The sequence below is a fragment of the Saccharomycopsis crataegensis genome, assembly GCF_037102585.1.
Source record: "Saccharomycopsis crataegensis DNA, jcf7180000000082, whole genome shotgun sequence".
NCBI classification, from domain to species: Eukaryota; Fungi; Ascomycota; class Saccharomycetes; order Ascoideales; family Saccharomycopsidaceae; genus Saccharomycopsis; species Saccharomycopsis crataegensis.
This window is the reverse complement of record NW_027043827.1, coordinates 18712-37118: the sequence shown is the minus strand read 5'-3', so window position 1 is coordinate 37118 and position 18407 is coordinate 18712. Positions and strand designations below refer to the sequence as shown.

The 18407-nt window shown below is 41.0% G+C and overlaps 1 protein-coding gene across 1 annotated transcript; it reads left to right on the top strand. All coding sequences in view use genetic code 12, as the record gives it.

Annotated features, from left to right (window-relative positions):
* Positions 1 to 5595: 5595 nt before the first annotated feature.
* On the top strand, positions 5596 to 8202 carry DASC09_028770 (C2HC-type zinc finger protein; the record flags this gene model as incomplete). The annotated part of the gene is made up of 1 exon (XM_064996480.1): positions 5596 to 8202. One exon carries the CDS (start codon positions 5596 to 5598, stop codon positions 8200 to 8202), a length of 2607 nt encoding a protein of 868 aa, XP_064852552.1.
* Between the last annotated feature and the right edge of the window lie 10205 nt (positions 8203 to 18407).

The window sequence follows — 18407 nt, the reverse complement described above, 5'->3', positions numbered from 1 at the left end:
GACAAATTTACAAATTGAACCAAGGTAATTTGCATTTCAAAATCCCAAAACCATTGATGCAAGGAAGCTCCGCAGAAATCCAATTGGCTCTCATTAAATTCGTTTTGATGGACCTAGCTAATCAACAACAACAGCTCCTTGAATCTGGGAGCATCGAGGAAACTGAACGTCATCAAAGAATAAAATTGGAGTATGATTTAAGACATTCCCAGGAAGTCATTTATATCAACTCTGATGAAAATGAAATTGTCATTCCTGGAAGTTTTTTCCCTGATTTCCCTCTGCCAGACGACAAATTCAAAAAAAGAAAAATATCATTCATCAATCATATCAATGAGTTTTTACAAATAAGCACTGAAACCACAACTTATAAACCCAAAATTGTGATTGACGAATATGTTGAACGTCATTTTATTGAAATCGAAGTCCAAACTAGTAACAGAGATGCTTTAAACGACATATTGGAGTCCCACTTCCAACAACATAAGATCCCATACGATGCCTTTAATTTTGTTGATTTGCAAGCTTGCATAACATCTGACCCCTTCCAAAGAAATAGATTCTATGGTATGATAAACTTGGAAAAAGATACAGAACTTGTTGAGTTGGCAATCCAAAGTTATGTGGTTAGTCATTGTTCATGGAACCTTCTAGAACTCATGGAACCTTCTAGAACTTATGGAACCTTCTAGAACTTATGGAACCTTCTAGAACTTATGGAACCTTCTAGAACTTATGGAACATTCTAGAGCTTATGGAACCTTCTAGAATTCTATGGAACATTCTAGAGCTTATGGAACCTTCTAGAACCCATTGAGATTAATATAAATATGGGCCATGCCCCCCATAGTCTGAGTTTGTCCTTTATATAATTTAGATAGTTAACAAGTAAAAACAAGTATAACAAGGGAATAAATATTATTGAATATTAGTGTTATCAATGTCTTTTGTAACTAGAGTTACAAAACTACAACAGGTTATGAGTTCAAATGCTCTCACTTCGTTCGCTGCTGATGAGAAGTTGAAGGGTTCCGGGAACTTTTATGATTGGTTTACTTTGATCAGTGTTAAGATGAAGATGAAAGGTCTTGGTTTACATGCTTACTTGATCAATGGGGAAACCGGAACTGACGGGCTGGAAACTGCTAATGAAGTTGCCCAATTGATTGCTACTATGGATGAGATTATTTCAACAGCCATTTTCAACAGCATCTCAGGCGCTGCTTTGACTAAGGCTTCCGAATTTGATGGTACTGGTAGAAACTTGTTTATGTTTCTCAAGGATGCTTATGGTACATTGACTGTTACAAATGCTGTTGGTATTATCTCAGATTTAATTGACGCTAAGTGGTTGAAATCTAGCAACGGAAACGTTGAGAATTTCATTGATGCCTTCAATCATTTCAAGAATACTGTTGGCAAATTAGACGGAAACACTGTGTTGTGTGCGTTGTTTTTTAGCTTGGGTCAGAAAGCCGGGTTTAATGCAACTCTTTCCAGGGAAGTCATGACTGCGTATGAGTCTAGAAATGGCAGGTCTATTGGAAATGTTGATATTGGGCTTGTCCAAGATTTGACAAGAGAAATCATTGGAGATAAATCGGTTGGTTCCACCAGTGTTGAGGGTTTGGAACCTGTGTTTGCTTTTAAGAAACAGTACAAGTGCTTCAATTGTGGAAAACCCGGTCATTTCAAGAAGGATTGCAAGGCTCCTAGAAAGGAGAGAATGGGTGGTGATCTGAAGAATCCATCACCATCTTGGTATGCATTTATGGGAATGCATGGTAGGGCCTCCAGAGTGTACTTTGACTCTGGTGCCTCGCAACATATTTTGAATGACAGAAAGATGTTTAAAACCATTGGTCCTTTTTCTGGTGAGATCTCAGGTATTGATGGCAGTTCTCTCGAGGTTCAAGGTATCGGGTCTGCGGTGTTTAAGTTACGTGATAACACCAGTATCGAAATCAAGGATGCTTATTATGTTCCAGGGTCAAAGGCCAATTTGATTTCTGTTTCCAAGGCTACTCTGAATGGTGCAAGATTATTATTTGAAGGAAACAAGGTGAAAATGTACCCTGAAAAGAAAGTGGTTGCTGTTAAAGATCCAGTTATGAGTGATCTTTATGCTTTGCACACCAGTGTCGATGGTGTGGCATTTAACAGTGTTGATAAGAGCGGGTTGTGGCACCAGAGATTAGGCCATCCCAGTATGAATATTATGAACAAGTTCAATCTGATGTTTCATTTGGTGAAAGGTAAACTTTACAGTGAAGATTCTGTGCAGTTATGTGAAAGCTGCTTGACAAGTAAAGGGGTTACCAGAAGACCAAAGAGCGGGAAGGGTGCTAAACCACAACAGCCTTTACAATTGTTGCATATGGACGTGTGTGGCCCAATCAATTATGGGTCTATTGATTCGAGCAAATATTTTCTCACTATTGTCGACGGGTATTCCAAGTTTGTGGAGGTTAAGTGTTTGAAAAACAAGTCAGAGTGTGCTGACAGGATTATTGAGTTTATTACATACACCGAAACAATGTTCAAGTCTCAGGGAAAAGAGTTTACCGTGGGAACTATCCGCACTGATAATGGTGGTGAATTTGTTACAGGAAAGTTGCATGATTTCATGAGAAGCAAAGGTATTGCCCATGAGTTGACTGTGCCACACCATAGTTATCAAAATGGTGTTGCTGAAAGAATGCATCGGACAATTCAAGACAAAACTAGGTCTTTAATTATTGGGGCTTCTATGCCGGTTCAGTTTTGGTCTGAAGGTGTCCGCACGGCTGTTTATTTGATTAACAGGACGCCATCCCGCGTTATTAATTTCCACACACCATATGGTCGTTGGTATGGATACAAGCCGGGCCTTGACCATCTTCGCTGCTTTGGTTCCCTTGCATATGTGGTTATACCAAACAGTTTGAGAAATGGAAAATTTGATGCTACCGCCAAGGTTGGAGTGATGCTCGGGTATGATAGAGATCACTGTGCGTACAGAATTTTTGATCCTGCTGCCAACAAGATTATTGTGGCGACTCAGGTCAGATTTGATGAGTCAAGATATTACTATCAGGATGTGAAGCGAGTCACTGATGTGGATACCGAGATTGCTAAGGTAAGCAGCTCTGGTGGTATGGGTTTTGCTGGTGGCGTTGCACCAGGCCCTGTTATAAGTGATCCAGACTTAGAGGATGTTGCAAGTGAGATCTCGGTTGATGATGAACGAATGGTTTCCGATTTGGATGATTCAGAAAGAGAGTCCACTGTTTCCTCAAGCAAAGACGTGGAAATGAGAATCATAGACGATGATGAGGATGCCACTGGAGAGTTAATCCCATCAAGGATGGTTTCAGAAGAGTTCAAGTTGGTTACTGCTACAAAAAGGAAAAGATCATCGGGTTCTAGGCCCAAGAAAAGTACAGGTTTGATTAAAAGAAATCCATTTGGGATCTTGGCAGAAGTTGAACAAGAATCTGATACATTCAGTTCAGATTCAGAGAGGGAAATTGCTATTGAGAAACCACAAAGGAAGAAATACAGAAACGACAGTAGCTCAAAAGAGCTTACTTCTTTTGTTCCTAATGGTAGTAGCAATGACAACTTGGTGGTTTCGGAAATTGAGCCACATGTTGAACAGCCAAGTGATTGTGATGAGGAATCAGAACTGAATGATGATGCCGAAGGCAAGTTGTTAGAGTACAAACCTGTGAATTATGTTGCCTCTTGTTTTATGGCTGGTGAAGCTGCTGCTTTGGCTGGTGGAAGTGATGTTCCTGGAAATTATAAGGAAGCCATGAAGAGCAACGAAAGTGCAGAATGGAAGCGCGCTTGTGACGAAGAAATTGCGGCTCACAAGGAGAATTCCACTTATGAATTGGTCGAGTTGCCGAAAGGAAGAAAGCCAATTACATGTCGTTGGGTCTTTGCAAAGAAAGATAACGGAGTCTTCAAGGGAAGACTTGTTGCTCGAGGTTTCACACAGGTGAAGGGTATTGACTACAATGAGACATTCTCACCTGTGGTGCGTTATGAATCTATCAGGTTGATGTTGAGTATTGCAGCTAAGAATGGAATGGCAGTTCATCAGATGGATGTGAAAACTGCATTCCTCAACGGATCTCTTCAAGAAGAATTATACATGACACAGCCGGAAGGGTATGTGGTTAAGGGAAAAGAAACAATGGTTTTGAGATTGAAGAAAAGCTTATATGGATTGAAGCAAGCTCCCTTGGTGTGGAATGAGAGAATCCACAGTGTATTGTCGTCTCTTGGTTTTGTTAGAAACGGTGCTGAGTATTGTTTGTACTCAAGGAAATCGGAAAAATCATTTGTGATGGTTGCTCTCTATGTTGATGATTTATTGATAACTGGTACCTCAGATTTTGCCATCAGGAAAGTGAAAAGTGAATTGATGAATGTCTTCAAGATGAAGGACTTGGGAATAGTCAGGAAATTTTTGGGTATCAACATCTCGCAAGATAATGGAGGTATTAACATGAGCTTGAAAGACTATATTGGCTCTATGTTAAAGGAATTTGGAATGGAGAATTGCAACCCAGATAAGACGCCTACTATTGCTGGTCAGGAGCTCACCTTGGTGGACAACAGTGCTGAGGATTGTGATGCCACAGCTTACAGATCTTTGGTTGGAAAATTATTGTTTGCTGCTAATACTGTTAGAAGCGATATCAGCTATATCGTCGGTGTTCTATCCAGATACCTCAAGGAACCAAAGGAGGTGCATTATAAGGCAGCAAAGAGAGTTTTAAGATACTTGAAAGGAACCAAAGATTTGGGAATAAGATATGAGGCTGGCAATAATGATAACGGTGAGCTTCTTGGATACTGTGATGCTGACTGGGCTGGAGATAAGTCAGACAGAAAGTCTACTACTGGGTTTGTGTTCAAATATGCCAATGGTGCAATCACATGGAGATCTAAGAAGCAAGCTACTGTTGCTCTTTCTACGGCAGAGGCTGAATACATGTCACTAAGTGAAGGAGTCAAGGAAGCATTATGGCTAATGCAAGTGTTCAAGGAATTTGGGATCAATACTGGTCCAGTGAGGATGTTTGATGATAACCAAGGGTGTATTGAGATGGCAAAGCATCCAGCTTTCCATCATCGCACCAAACACATTGACATCAGGACTCACTTTATCAGGGACCACATTGGATCTGGCTCTATCAATTTGGAGTACTTGAGCACTGGTGTTATGATTGCTGATATGTTTACAAAAGGTCTTGCTGCCCCTCAATTCTTGGAGTTGAGAAGGCTCTGTGGTATGGAGACTTTGAATTGAGAGAGGGTGTTGAGTTGGCAATCCAAAGTTATGTGGTTAGTCATTGTTCATGGAACCTTCTAGAACTTATGGAACCTTCTAGAACTTATGGAACCTTCTAGAACTTATGGAACCTTCTAGAACTTATGGAACCTTCTAGAGCTTATGGAACCTTCTAGAACCCATTGAGATTAATATAAATATGGGCCATGCCCCCCTAAGTCTGAGTTTGTCCTTTATATAATTTAGATAGTTAACAAGAAAAACAAGTATAACAAGGGAATAAATATTATTGAATATTATTGTTATCAATGTCTTTTGTAACTAGAGTTACAAAACTACAACAGGAGTTTCCATTAGTACTTGAGTACATGAAAACTGCGTTTGCGACCTTGAGTTTGGAGAATCCAACTTTTATCGCTGACCAATTCTTTGAGGCCGATAGCTCTAATCAAGCCCCATATTTTTTGGGTGTCTTGATTCAAGCTGCCTTAAGGGTGAAGTTAGATGAAAAGCTCTTCAAACGGGTTATGCACAAGCAACCCAACGGGGTGCTTGCGTGGTATGCTTTCGCCAAGAAGTACAAGCTGATTGATTATGAGTCTCAAGTCCAGGTCTTGCATAACTTTGGTTATGCCCTTACCAAAGGTAATAGCGAATTAATGGAGAGAGCTACTACCGCGTTTGCGTATTACTTTGACGTCCCGAAGAAGTTGATTCCGCTTGCCGCATCTGCCATCATGGATGATGGTACTAGGCAAAAGTTCTTCGATAAAACTGGATACAATGATCTAGAAGCCGGTTTTGAAAACTTATCTTTTGACGAAGTGGCCGGATTTTTCGAAGAAATGAGTCAAAAGTATAGTCGCATTGAAGAAGAGAACCTGATGGAGCTCGCCCAAAATGTGGTGCACCAACGTGGGTCCAGTGGGAGAAAGAACTGGACTTGCTGGAACTGTGGTAAGAAGGGACATATCGCTAGGGATTGTCCTAACCACAAGCCAGGGCTCTCTAAGTTTTACGAGAGAAAACCGGATGCTAGAGCTTTCTATCTGCAAACGGTGTTTGATGCTGAAGAGAACCACTCTTCAGAGGAGGCTTGGTTGGTTGAAACCAAGCCTGGTCCTGGAACTGGTATATCCAGTGTTAAACCTAACTATGGTCGCAAGAAAGCGTTTTCTACTGTAGGTGCGTGTAAAACAGATGCCGCAGTGAGATTTACGTTGGATAGTGGGTCCACCTGTCATCTTGCAAATATGAAGATAAAGTTGGCCAATGTCCGTCGCGATGATACCAAGGTGTTAGGTGTCAACGGTTTAAGTACCGTGAAACAACAAGGTGATTTGTTGTCTCAAAAATTGTCCGTTAACGGTATCAAGTTAATGGATGGCTTGCCACGGAATCTACTTTCAATCCCGAAGATTGTGGATAGTGGATTCGACGTGTTGCTTAGCAAGCATAATGGTTCTATTGTCAACCGTAAAAATGGTAATGTTGTTTTGAACTTTCCAAGAGTTGGACCGTTCTGGGAATTAAGCGTTAAAGCTGATTCCGCCGAAGAGATGGCCTTTAATGTCGAAAGTTACGAGGGCTTAAAGGCTATCAAAGAAGTGCATGAAAGTAACAATCATGCGAAGTTGAGAACCATGAAAGAGTTATTGAAGGGCCGTGGTGTTTTAGAAGCTGATATTAAGTATGTTTTGACCAGTTGTGAAACGTGTATGTCCAAAGTCACCAAGCCGGGCGGTAAACCAGCTGTGCGAAAGTACAACGTTGGTGAGATGATTCAGGCTGATGTTATAGGTCCGATAAACAAAGCTTATGCCCTTATTGTGTCAGACAGGGCCTCTAAGTTTGTTGCTCACAGGGTGCTTAAATCAAGAGCTGAAGTGTCAGCCAAGACCATTGAGTGTTTAGGAATGTTCCATAATTTCCTTAAACAAGCTGATTCAAACAAAAACATTGTCATGTTCCGTGCAGACAATGAGTTTGATACCAATGCAATTAAGAACTGGTTGGATGGTAGCCCATCGAGTGGTAGAAATTTCATTGATTTCGAACCGACAGCCCCACATTCGTCTCATCAGAATGGTGGAGCTGAGCGATTGAATGGTATTTTACAAGAAAAAATGTTTTCTATCCTTAAGGCTTCGGGCGTAGACATTTCGTATTGGAACTTTGCCCTTAGCCATGCGGTGTTTGTCCACAATTATCTACCATTAAATGGCGGGAGGTCCCCCTATGAGTTGCTCAGAGAACAGAAAAAGGAATTCCAAGTCAAAGCTCCTTTTGGATGTCGTGTCTTTATCAAAGATTATCACAGACAAAGCAAGTTTGATCCTATCCAAGAAGAAGCTGGTGTGTTTTTGGGATATAGCAAAACAACTAAAATAGTTTTTGCACTCTTAAAAGATGGTAGAGTGGTTAGATCCAGTGCTTTCCGTTTTATGCCATTAGTTTATCCTTTGAAGAATGGTCAGGCCGCGCTCGGCGGTGGTGGTAGTGGTGGTGGCATGTTTGTTGGCGGAGGAGGTGGCCGCGTTGGCGGTGTTAGTGGTGCTTCAGGAGGTGTACATGTTCCTGATCGTGATATGTCAGTTGACTCTATTGCTGCTTTTGATGAAAACCTTGAAAATGTTACTCAAGATAGTTCATTTTCAGGGGGGGATGAGTCCTCTGTTGAAGAAGAAGACCAAGCTGAGCCGTTTGATGTTGATATGAGTGATGCTACTGCTTCAAAATCCGATGGTCAAACTACTCCTGAACAGGTTGGTGCTAAACAAGCTTCTCCAGATCCAGTCTTCCCAGACCCAATGCCTAGAAGTGAATCATCAGGCGATGTTGAGTTGACAATCCAAAGTCATATATTGGGTTTTGTACAGATGGCTCAACGGTTAACACGGGTATCAATGTGTTGAATAGATCCTGGGTTCGAGTCTCGGATAAGACGGTTTATTTACCATGGCTGAGCAATATATAATCTGCATGTGATTATGACTCAGCCTAATAATTAGTCATTGTGCATATGATTAATCATCTAGAATGTTCTAGATGGATGTATGATTACAAATCATATATATTGGTCTTATTATAAATATGGGGCCTCTCCCCATAGTTTGAGTTTATATTTTGTTATTTAAATAGTTAGTTAGTTAAGAAGAATAAGAATAATAACAAGGATAGTTTGATAGTATTTGTTATTGGTAATGACTACTGTAACTAGGGTTACAAAACTTCAACACAAGATGGTGATGGATTCTTCAGATCACCACCCATTCTCTCCTTTCTAGGAGCCTTGCAATCCTTCTTGAAATGACCGGGTTTTCCACAATTGAAGCACTTGTACTGTTTCTTAAAAGCAAACACAGGTTCCAAACCCTCAACACTGGTGGAACCAACCGATTTATCTCCAATGATTTCTCTTGTCAAATCTTGGACAAGCCCAATATCAACATTTCCAATAGACCTGCCATTTCTAGACTCATACGCAGTCATGACTTCCCTGGAAAGAGTTGCATTAAACCCGGCTTTCTGACCCAAGCTAAAAAACAACGCACACAACACAGTGTTTCCGTCTAATTTGCCAACAGTATTCTTGAAATGATTGAAGGCATCAATGAAATTCTCAACGTTTCCGTTGCTAGATTTCAACCACTTAGCGTCAATTAAATCTGAGATAATACCAACAGCATTTGTAACAGTCAATGTACCATAAGCATCCTTGAGAAACATAAACAAGTTTCTACCAGTACCATCAAATTCGGAAGCCTTAGTCAAAGCAGCGCCTGAGATGCTGTTGAAAATGGCTGTTGAAATAATCTCATCCATAGTAGCAATCAATTGGGCAACTTCATTAGCAGTTTCCAGCCCGTCAGTTCCGGTTTCCCCATTGATCAAGTAAGCATGTAAACCAAGACCTTTCATCTTCATCTTAACACTGATCAAAGTAAACCAATCATAAAAGTTCCCGGAACCCTTCAACTTCTCATCAGCAGCGAACGAAGTGAGAGCATTTGAACTCATAACCTGTTGTAGTTTTGTAACTCTAGTTACAAAAGACATTGATAACACTAATATTCAATAATATTTATTCCCTTGTTATACTTGTTTTACTTGTTAACTATCTAAATTATATAAAGGACAAACTCAGACTATGGGGGGCATGGCCCATATTTATATTAATCTCAATGGGTTCTAGAAGGTTCCATAAGCTCTAGAATGTTCCATAGAATTCTAGAAGGTTCCATAAGCTCTAGAATGTTCCATAAGTTCTAGAAGGTTCCATAAGTTCTAGAAGGTTCCATAAGTTCTAGAAGGTTCCATAAGTTCTAGAAGGTTCCATGAGTTCTAGAAGGTTCCATGAACAATGACTAACCACATAACTTTGGATTGCCAACTCAACACGAACTTGATTGATTTGAGATATTTAGCCCATTTAAAAACTCTTTCGAATTTGGCTAAAACATTTTGAAAAGTGGAGGTGGTGTTCATAATCAGGGTCCCCTGTTGGGATGCGCCTTTAGAGCCCGAGGCGATTTGGGCGTAGGATCTGCTGAAAGCAGCAACTGGGGCTGGGTTAGTTTTTTTTGGGGTTTTTTGGTTTTCAGAGTTTTTTTGGGTTTTGTTGTTTTCAATTTTTTTTTTTGGTTTTCAGAGTTTTCAGTAACAAAATCAATAGAAACAGAAGGTTGTGAATCTCCTTGAGATTCAATGGTGGCTTGATTTGACATATGCATGTCGACGCTAGTGTCACCTGCACTATCAAGATTGCGATCGCAATCAACTGGAGAGACATTAATTTCCGGGGCTGGGCGGTGGGCAATATCAACATCAGAATCAGCATTAGAGGCCTCATTTATGGTATTAGATGGGGTTGCAAAGGTTTCAGCAGTACTTAAAAAAGTATTGTCATCTTCCTCAGTGATTTCTTCGTCTGAAAGTGGTTCATTTCCGTGTTTGTTTACATTGTTTTGATCGGTTGCGTTGGGATTTGCATGATCTAAGTCAACGATAATATCAGAAGAAACCAGGGTTTCTTGAGAAGGAGGATCATTTGTTGGATCAGTGGAGTAGTTGGGCTTTGGAATTCTTTTGGTATTATTAATACTCATTATAGGGGATTGTGTTTTTTTAAATTGGCAACCAGGACTCAACCCAACCATGATCCAATAATATAACAAAAAATGTTACAATCTGCTTCTTGTCGATGATTGTTCTCGACCAAGAATATTCAAATTAGGTGATCACAAAGATGATCCTTTCTTAAACTAAATAAAGGTGAAAACAAGAGGAATGTTGAATCCTTAAATAAATAAAATGGTTAAAACTAATAATGGGGTGTTGGACCCATTCCCGCAATAAAGGACTAACAGATAAGGGATGGAACATAAGGTAATACTTCGATGAGGTAATGTAGATCATGTTTTCCTTGTACCACGGGTCGCTTTCCACTTCTGGTAGTATCATGTGGATAGCGTGATATTTCCTCACCCATTGTATATTGGCAGTAATTATCTTCCTGCTTGAGACTTGGATTTGGAAGGCGGTGTTATTTAGTACCTTGACGATTTTATACGGACCTTGGAATGGCGGTAAGAACTTTTGCTTGCTAGTTCGGGCTGTTCTGAACGCGTGGCGGTGTAATAACACATATTCTCCTTCCATATACTCCACGTCGGAGCGTTTTCTATTCACCTTCGCTGTTGTCTCCTTTTGAGTATCGGCTAATTGTACTTGAATTGATTCCAAGATCCTTTCCTGGCGATGAACAAAGTCGCACCCCCCAATCATAGAGTCATCACCAATCGCGGTGGCCAATGGAATATCATGAATGATTTGCCAATATCTTGGATGATATCCCAAATCAGCAAAAAACGGCGTTGTCCTAATAGCCAGTTGGTACTGAGAGTTGTAGGCAAACTGTGCCATGCCCAAGTACTTAGACCATTCAGTCGCGTGAGAAGCAGCCAACGTTCTCATCAATTGAACCAATACCCTGTTGAGTCGTTCGGTCTGGCCATCTGTCTCGGGGTGGCCAGTGGTGGAAAGATCCTGGGAAACACCTAACATTTTGGTAAGGATCTTCCACATGTGACTGATGAAGAGTGGGTCTCGATCAGAAATGATGGACATTGGAAGGCCATGGTCTCGGACAACATAATCCATAAATAAATTAGCAACCGCTTCGGCATCATCGGTTTTCTTATGAGGCACGAACACTGCTCTTTTGGTAAGTCTATCCACCACCACGAATATTGAATCGAATCCGCGACTCGGAGTAAAACCTGTTATAAAATCCATAGTAAGGTTAGACCATCTCTGGGCAGGAATCGTTGGGGTTTGTAGCATTCCTTCCGGGCGTCTATTTGTGGGTTTTACCTTCGTACAAATATCACACTTCTTGACAAACAGGGCAATAGTCTTAAGCATCTTAGGCCAGTAGAACCCACTCTCCTGTAACTGATATAGCATCTTGGTCGTACCCATATGAAGCGCAGCCTCGGCCGTGTGGACGCCTTGCAATAACCAGTATCTGGTTTTTCCTCCAGGCACACAAAGCCGGGGTTTGTCAATCGGAGTCATTTGGTAAATGATTTGTCGGCGTCCTGCCAACTCAGCGAACTGATACCGTTGAATAATGGATTTTAGTTCTTTCGGACACTCCAATTCCCCGTCAAGGACCTTCCACACTTCGGAAAAATAAGCATCAGCCTTGTATTCGTCTTCACCAACCGAATCAATAATCATGGCATTGATTTTCATTCGCGATAAAGCATCAGCAGCTTTATTGGTAACTCCGGGACGGTATTTCACCGTAAAGTTAAAGTCTGCAATGAAATCTTGCCATCTGAGCAATCTTTGATTGCCTTCATTCTTGGAGGAATTGAGGTAGGTGAGGGAATGATGGTCAGTTACCACTTCAAATGGAGCGACGAGGTAGTGACGCCACTTCTTCAATGACTCAATGATGGCTAGAAGTTCCTTCTCTCTGACTGGGTACCTAAGTTGGGCCCCGATAAGGCCCTTCGAAAAGTAGGCCACCACGCCCTCTGTTTTTCCATTCGGGGCCACATGTTCCAACACGGCGCCTAAAGTAAAACCAGAGGCGTCGGTTGTGACTCGGAGTGGCTTGGTACTGTCGAAATTCATAAGGACCGGAGCAGAAATCAATTTCCGCTTTAACTCGCCAACCGCGTTCTTTACCTCGTCACTGTATTCTATCTTCCCGTTGACATATTGATGGACAGGGCGGGCTAATTCGGCAAAGTGCTCAATAAAACGGCGGTAATAACTGGCTAATCCTATAAAAGAATGAGCTTCTTCTGGGGTGGATACCGTAAATCGTTGGATAGCTTCAATTTTCCCAGGCTCCACATGAACACCGGCGGCATCGATCTGGTAACCAAGGAACGAGACTTCAGCCAAAAAGAATTCTGATTTGCGTTTGCTAATAATTAAACCAGCTTTTTGGAGGGTAGATATCACAGCGTCGATATGCTTACGATGCTCGGCCTCACTTGTGCTGAAAATCAATACGTCGTCTAAGTAGACGACGCAAAATTCTTCAAGCGGTAAAAGTAATTCATTAATAGCCAGTTGGAACGTGGCAGGAGCATTCGTGAGGCCAAACGTCATGCAATTCCAACCGTATTGGCCAAACGGCGTGACCATGGCGGTTTTGTGCCGATCAGCTGGGCTGATGGCGATTTGATGATAACCGGAAACCAAATCAAGCTTGGAAAATATTTTGGCGTTCTTGATGAGGTCGAGTAGGTCATCTATTCTTGGTAGTGGGAATCTTGACTTGATAGTTATCTCATTTAAGCCTCGGTAATCCACACAGAGCCGTTTCGTTCCGTCCTTCTTCTTAACAAAAAGCACTGGGGCGCCATAAGGAGACGCAACCGGAAATATTAACTTTTGTCGGAGTAGTTCATTAATCTGCGTCTTAAGCTCGGCTCGATCTTGAGGTGAGAGTCGGTATGGAGCTTTGAATGGTGCCTTGGAGTCGCTCAATACATGTATCTCGTGTTTGACTCCAGTGAAGTTAGATCCTCCTTCTGGTAACTTCAATTGGAAAACATCTGCATATTGTTTAAAAATTTCTTCTTCTTTTGTAGTTCGAACTTTTTCTTGTTCTGTAGTCACGTGGTCATCCGCGACCATTTTGACCAAAGCCAAATAACATTCAGTTGACTTACTCTTTAAGAGCCGGTTAGTCTCCTCAGCTGATAGGAGATTTAGAGTAAGCAGGTTATTGGTTTGATTTTTGTTCTCTTTAATTTCTTGAAATAATGGTAACAATTCCTGATAAAATTGTATGAAAAAAGGGAGTCCTAAAATGACTTCCTGATCTACGTTCTGGGTGACGAACCCTCTGAAGTTGTAATCGATCTGACATGTATTGCGTGATATACACATGTCAACATTGGACCAATAAGCCAACCGTTCATGTGGCTTCCCAAAGGCGTCAAACACCCGACGACTTCTCTTTAACGGAATTTCTTGTAGTCCTAACTTTTCCATGGTGCTCTTTTTAATGTAATTAGCAGTTGCGCCACAGTCTAATAGGGCGGTTACATTGATTGAACCTACCTTAACATTCATAGTAATGAGGGGTAGGTTGAGAGGGTCAGCAGTAGTGGTAATACTAGCCAACACAACGGGCTCTGGGTTGTGTCGGCTTACCAGTTTTTTGGCCCTTCATGTTGAGTTGACAATCCAAAGTCATATATTGGGTTTTGTACAGATGGCTCAACGGTTAACACGGGTATCAATGTGTTGAATAGATCCCGGGTTCGAGTCTCGGATAAGACGGTTTATTTACCATGGCTGAGCAATATATAATCTGCATGTGATTATGACTCAGCCTAATAATTAGTCATTGTGCATATGATTAATCATCTAGAATGTTCTAGATGGATGTATGATTACAAATCATATATATTGGTCTTATTATAAATATGGGGCCTCTCCCCATAGTTTAAGTTTATATTTTGTTATTTAAATAGTTAGTTAGTTAAGAAGAATAAGAATAATAACAAGGATAGTTTGATAGTATTTGTTATTGGTAATGACTACTGTAACTAGGGTTACAAAACTTCAACACTTCAACCATGGCAATATCTTGGAAAGGTTCTTCGTCCCTTAAGTCTGCGGATTTAATAGCGGCTTGAGCATCACGAAGTTTTGAGCACTGATGGACCATGTGTCCTTCCTCCTGACATAAGTAGCAGCGCAAAACCCTTCTTGGGCCTCTTGGACCCCTAGGTCCTTGAGATTGAGGCAATGCGTTGATACGGGTCCTCTTCGGAGGGGTCTCCCTCATGCTTGATCGGTATGATGGTTGGGTCCGAGTACCAGCAAAAACCTTCATCGCCAAGGGCGCGCCGAAAGAAGCCATATCGAGGATGTCAGCATAACGTTGAGCCTCTATAAAACCGCGGGGCTCCTTAGCGACAACATGAATTCTCATGTCTCTCTTGAGCCCCTGTATGTAGGTGGCCAAGAGATGGGCGGGGTTTGGGTTGTCTAATTGATTAACCAAACGGTCGAAGCTCCGATTGTAGGCGTTGACGGACGTGGTTTGGGACAATTCTGCGAGTTGATTGAGGAGCATCTGCTGGAAGTTTGCAGGTAAAAAGTAGGCTCTGAAACTGGTGAGCATGTCACTGAGATCGGAGTCGGTTGACTTTTCATCAGCCGTGGCTAAAAACTTCGCATACCAGGTCATCGCATCCCCCCGGAGTTTCACCGAAATCAAAAGAAGTTTTTCCTCTCGGGATCCGGATAGTTTGGGCATAATAATCTTAAAGTGATCCATCCAAGAGAGAATCAATGATAGGTCGTCGGATCCGTCGTAGACCGGCATGTTGTTCAACAACAACTTTTCGCGTTCCGCGTTATTCATTTTAAACCTAGTGGTGCTACCAAATGTTACACTCTGCTTCTTGTCGATGATTGTTCTCGACCAAGAAGATTCAAATTAGGTGATCACAAAGATGATCCTTTTTCTAAACTAAATAAAGGTGAAAATAAGAGGAATGTTGAATCCTTAAATAAATAAAATGATTGAAACTAATAATGGGGTGTTGGACCCGTTCTCGGAATAAAAGACTAACAGATAAGGGATGGAACATAAGGTAATACTTCGATGAGGTAATGTAGATCATGGTTTCGCATGGTACCATCCCGTTGGTAACCAGGACTCAACTCACCCATGATCCGATAATATAACAAAAAATGTTACAATCAGTGTGCAAGGGCACACTAGATTCTGGAATCAAGTGGAGATTACAGGCAGTATTTTATATCCAAAGAGACTTGTCTTTCCTAAACTAAATCAAGGTCAAAACTAAAGGAATGTTGAATCCTTAAATAAATAAAATGATTGAAACTAATAATGGGGTGTTGGACCCGTTCTGGGAATAAAAGGCTAAACATAAGGCGATACGACAAGGATAAGAGATAAGCGGTGGGACATAAGGTGATACCTCGATGAGGTAATGCCGATCATGGGTTCCGTATGGTACCATACCGATGGTAACCAGGACTCAACCTAACCATGATCCCATAATATAACATTATTCCCCCTCGGAGAATGAGTCGTCTCGATCATTATTACTAGCCATAAAGTCATCAAGTTCGTCGTGAAGTTGTATCCGTTTCTCATAAGGAATTTAAACGAATTCAGGTTTTGGGGAACATGTACTGGGTCTGCCTTTCCTGGGTATATGACAAGGGCGTAGTCCTTTTCGCGATCAAAAGTCATTTGGGTCTTCGATATGTTTTCCTTTTTAGTCCAAACCAACATTCCGAGCTTTCACTAATCCCAAATGTTGAACTTGATTCAACCATTAGCTGCTCATTTATCTTTTATCATAAATTCATAACACATTTCTCTCCAATGGTACCAGTACTCATAAGAATTCTTCAAGGTCTTCCAAGCTTGTGATTGAACAACAACAACAGTGCACATTTGGTCGAAAGAAACCAACAGCGGCCTTGACTAAAACTGCTAAGGGCCAAATTGTCAGAAGTTATACTATTTCAGAAACAACTGAGATGAGGACGAAGTAAGAGAATAAGGAATCACAAATCATGCTAATTATTCTCATCATCGTTAACTTCAGTACTTCCAACCCTGCCTAGACAAGTTCCAAAATCTTTAAAATCCAAGATCTTTATAACCTAATAACTGTCGGCTCGGTAAGCTCGGTCAGCTTCCCAAACTCTCGCATTAATTCAATGGGTAGCTTTATCAATTAATCACTAACTTCTTTCAAAAACTTCTAACCTGGACGTACAATGCCAACGTATCAATTACCATGAATTCCAAATTCTTCTCTTCTTTAGTTTCTTCTCTGGTCTTCTCCAAATTTATTCCAATCCAATTCTCACGAGATGCATAAAAAGGTCATTTCATTGAGGAGTAGTTAAGACTCATCGACGTTCCCAGTGAATAGGGTATCATACCTTTAGTTCAAGATAAGCTCAGGAATTAGCAGTTATGACGGAGCTTCCTAGCTCTAATCACTCTTAGCCATTGTAAGAAGTAAGTCACTTGAACTAATATGATCGATGGATGATGTCGGGAATTCTCTCCAGTGACCTCTTCCAGTCCGTACTCGGTCAATCCATCGTCCTGCTAGTTATTCCATTAACTCGCTTTCTCCTAACGATACAGTTCACAATCAATATTTTCGTAACGTCAATGATCAAATACATTTTTTGGCCTCTCTAAGTGATTCAATAGTGTGATGTATCTAATCAAGTACCTTGTTCATTTCATTAGGACATTGTTCATTTCATTAGTGCATTTACCGCATCTGGTTAACACTTCTCAGCCTTCAATTCTTTAATTTTCAAAACTGGATATATCATCAAAACCCTTATCCTGTCAATTGACAACGATAGAGCTTCTTGGCTCAACCTTATCCCTTTCAGTCGAAATGTTCAAAAGCATGCCCTAGTTCATACTCTTCTGGCCTTATTCACTCCAATGCGATTCCACGATATATTACATCGCTCACGCACAATCCCTGTTCGACCTTAGGGTTGTATACCTCTTATACAACTTTGACAACGATTATGACACTGCCTTAATCCTGTTACCAATATCAGCTTCTTGTCACTTTATACGCGATCCTCGCTTAACTCCGGAGCTATTCCAATTACCCCTTTGGAATTATTAGCATTCCGATTCGATACCAGCTATCCTTTTTTTTTTTTCACCGTAACATGGTAATCAAATAGGACTCTTCATTCTTCGGTTTGGAGATTCCAAGCAACCCGAGTAATGACTCTCCATGGTCGAGCTCTATTTCGATTATCGAAATACCCATGACCCAAGGGAGGTTGCCAACCAAGCCGGAAACGATAATTTACATAGCTTTCTCCTAATCTGTTCTCGCGAATAGTTGACACTGATACATCCTTCTGTGGTTTGCATTGTTCACACAACTTGTGGACTTACCCTTATCAACCGCAGATTAACTCTTTCCTGTAAACTCTGTGTTGAAAGTTCCAATGCTCCAATGTGTCAAGGTAATGTTGTACTGTGGCCTTTCGAAGTAACGAAACCGTTGTTTTATTACTATCATTGTCACCCCACAGAACCAATGATCTCCGTTACCGCACAAATAACAAGAACACTGGAGACCAACTTATCAGACGAGTATCCCCACAGGAAAGGCTTTAATCACTCGTTTAATTTCCACGGATGCATCAATCTCAATCAATTGTTCGTAACAACATTTAGTAAGACTGTCGATATGACAGAACCTTCCTTTGCAACATGAACAACACAATTTATTAAACGTCTCTAGCTTCGGCACCAGTTGCCTTGGTCATCGTAAAAGTTTCCTTTCTCCAATCTTCCATACATCTGTAAGGATCATTCCTTCGATCCAAAATCAAATAGCGACTTTCCACGTCATCGCTTCGTATCACCTTTTAGTGACTACTATAATTTCAATTCAACAATCTCTAAGCGATGCCATTATCTCATCGCTCCATAGTTACCAGCTTCCGTAACCGATACAACTTTGGGACTTCTATCTCCCAATTCCGTTGTCACCCATATATTAATTCCGTTCCAGCACTAGAATACCGGAATTAACAA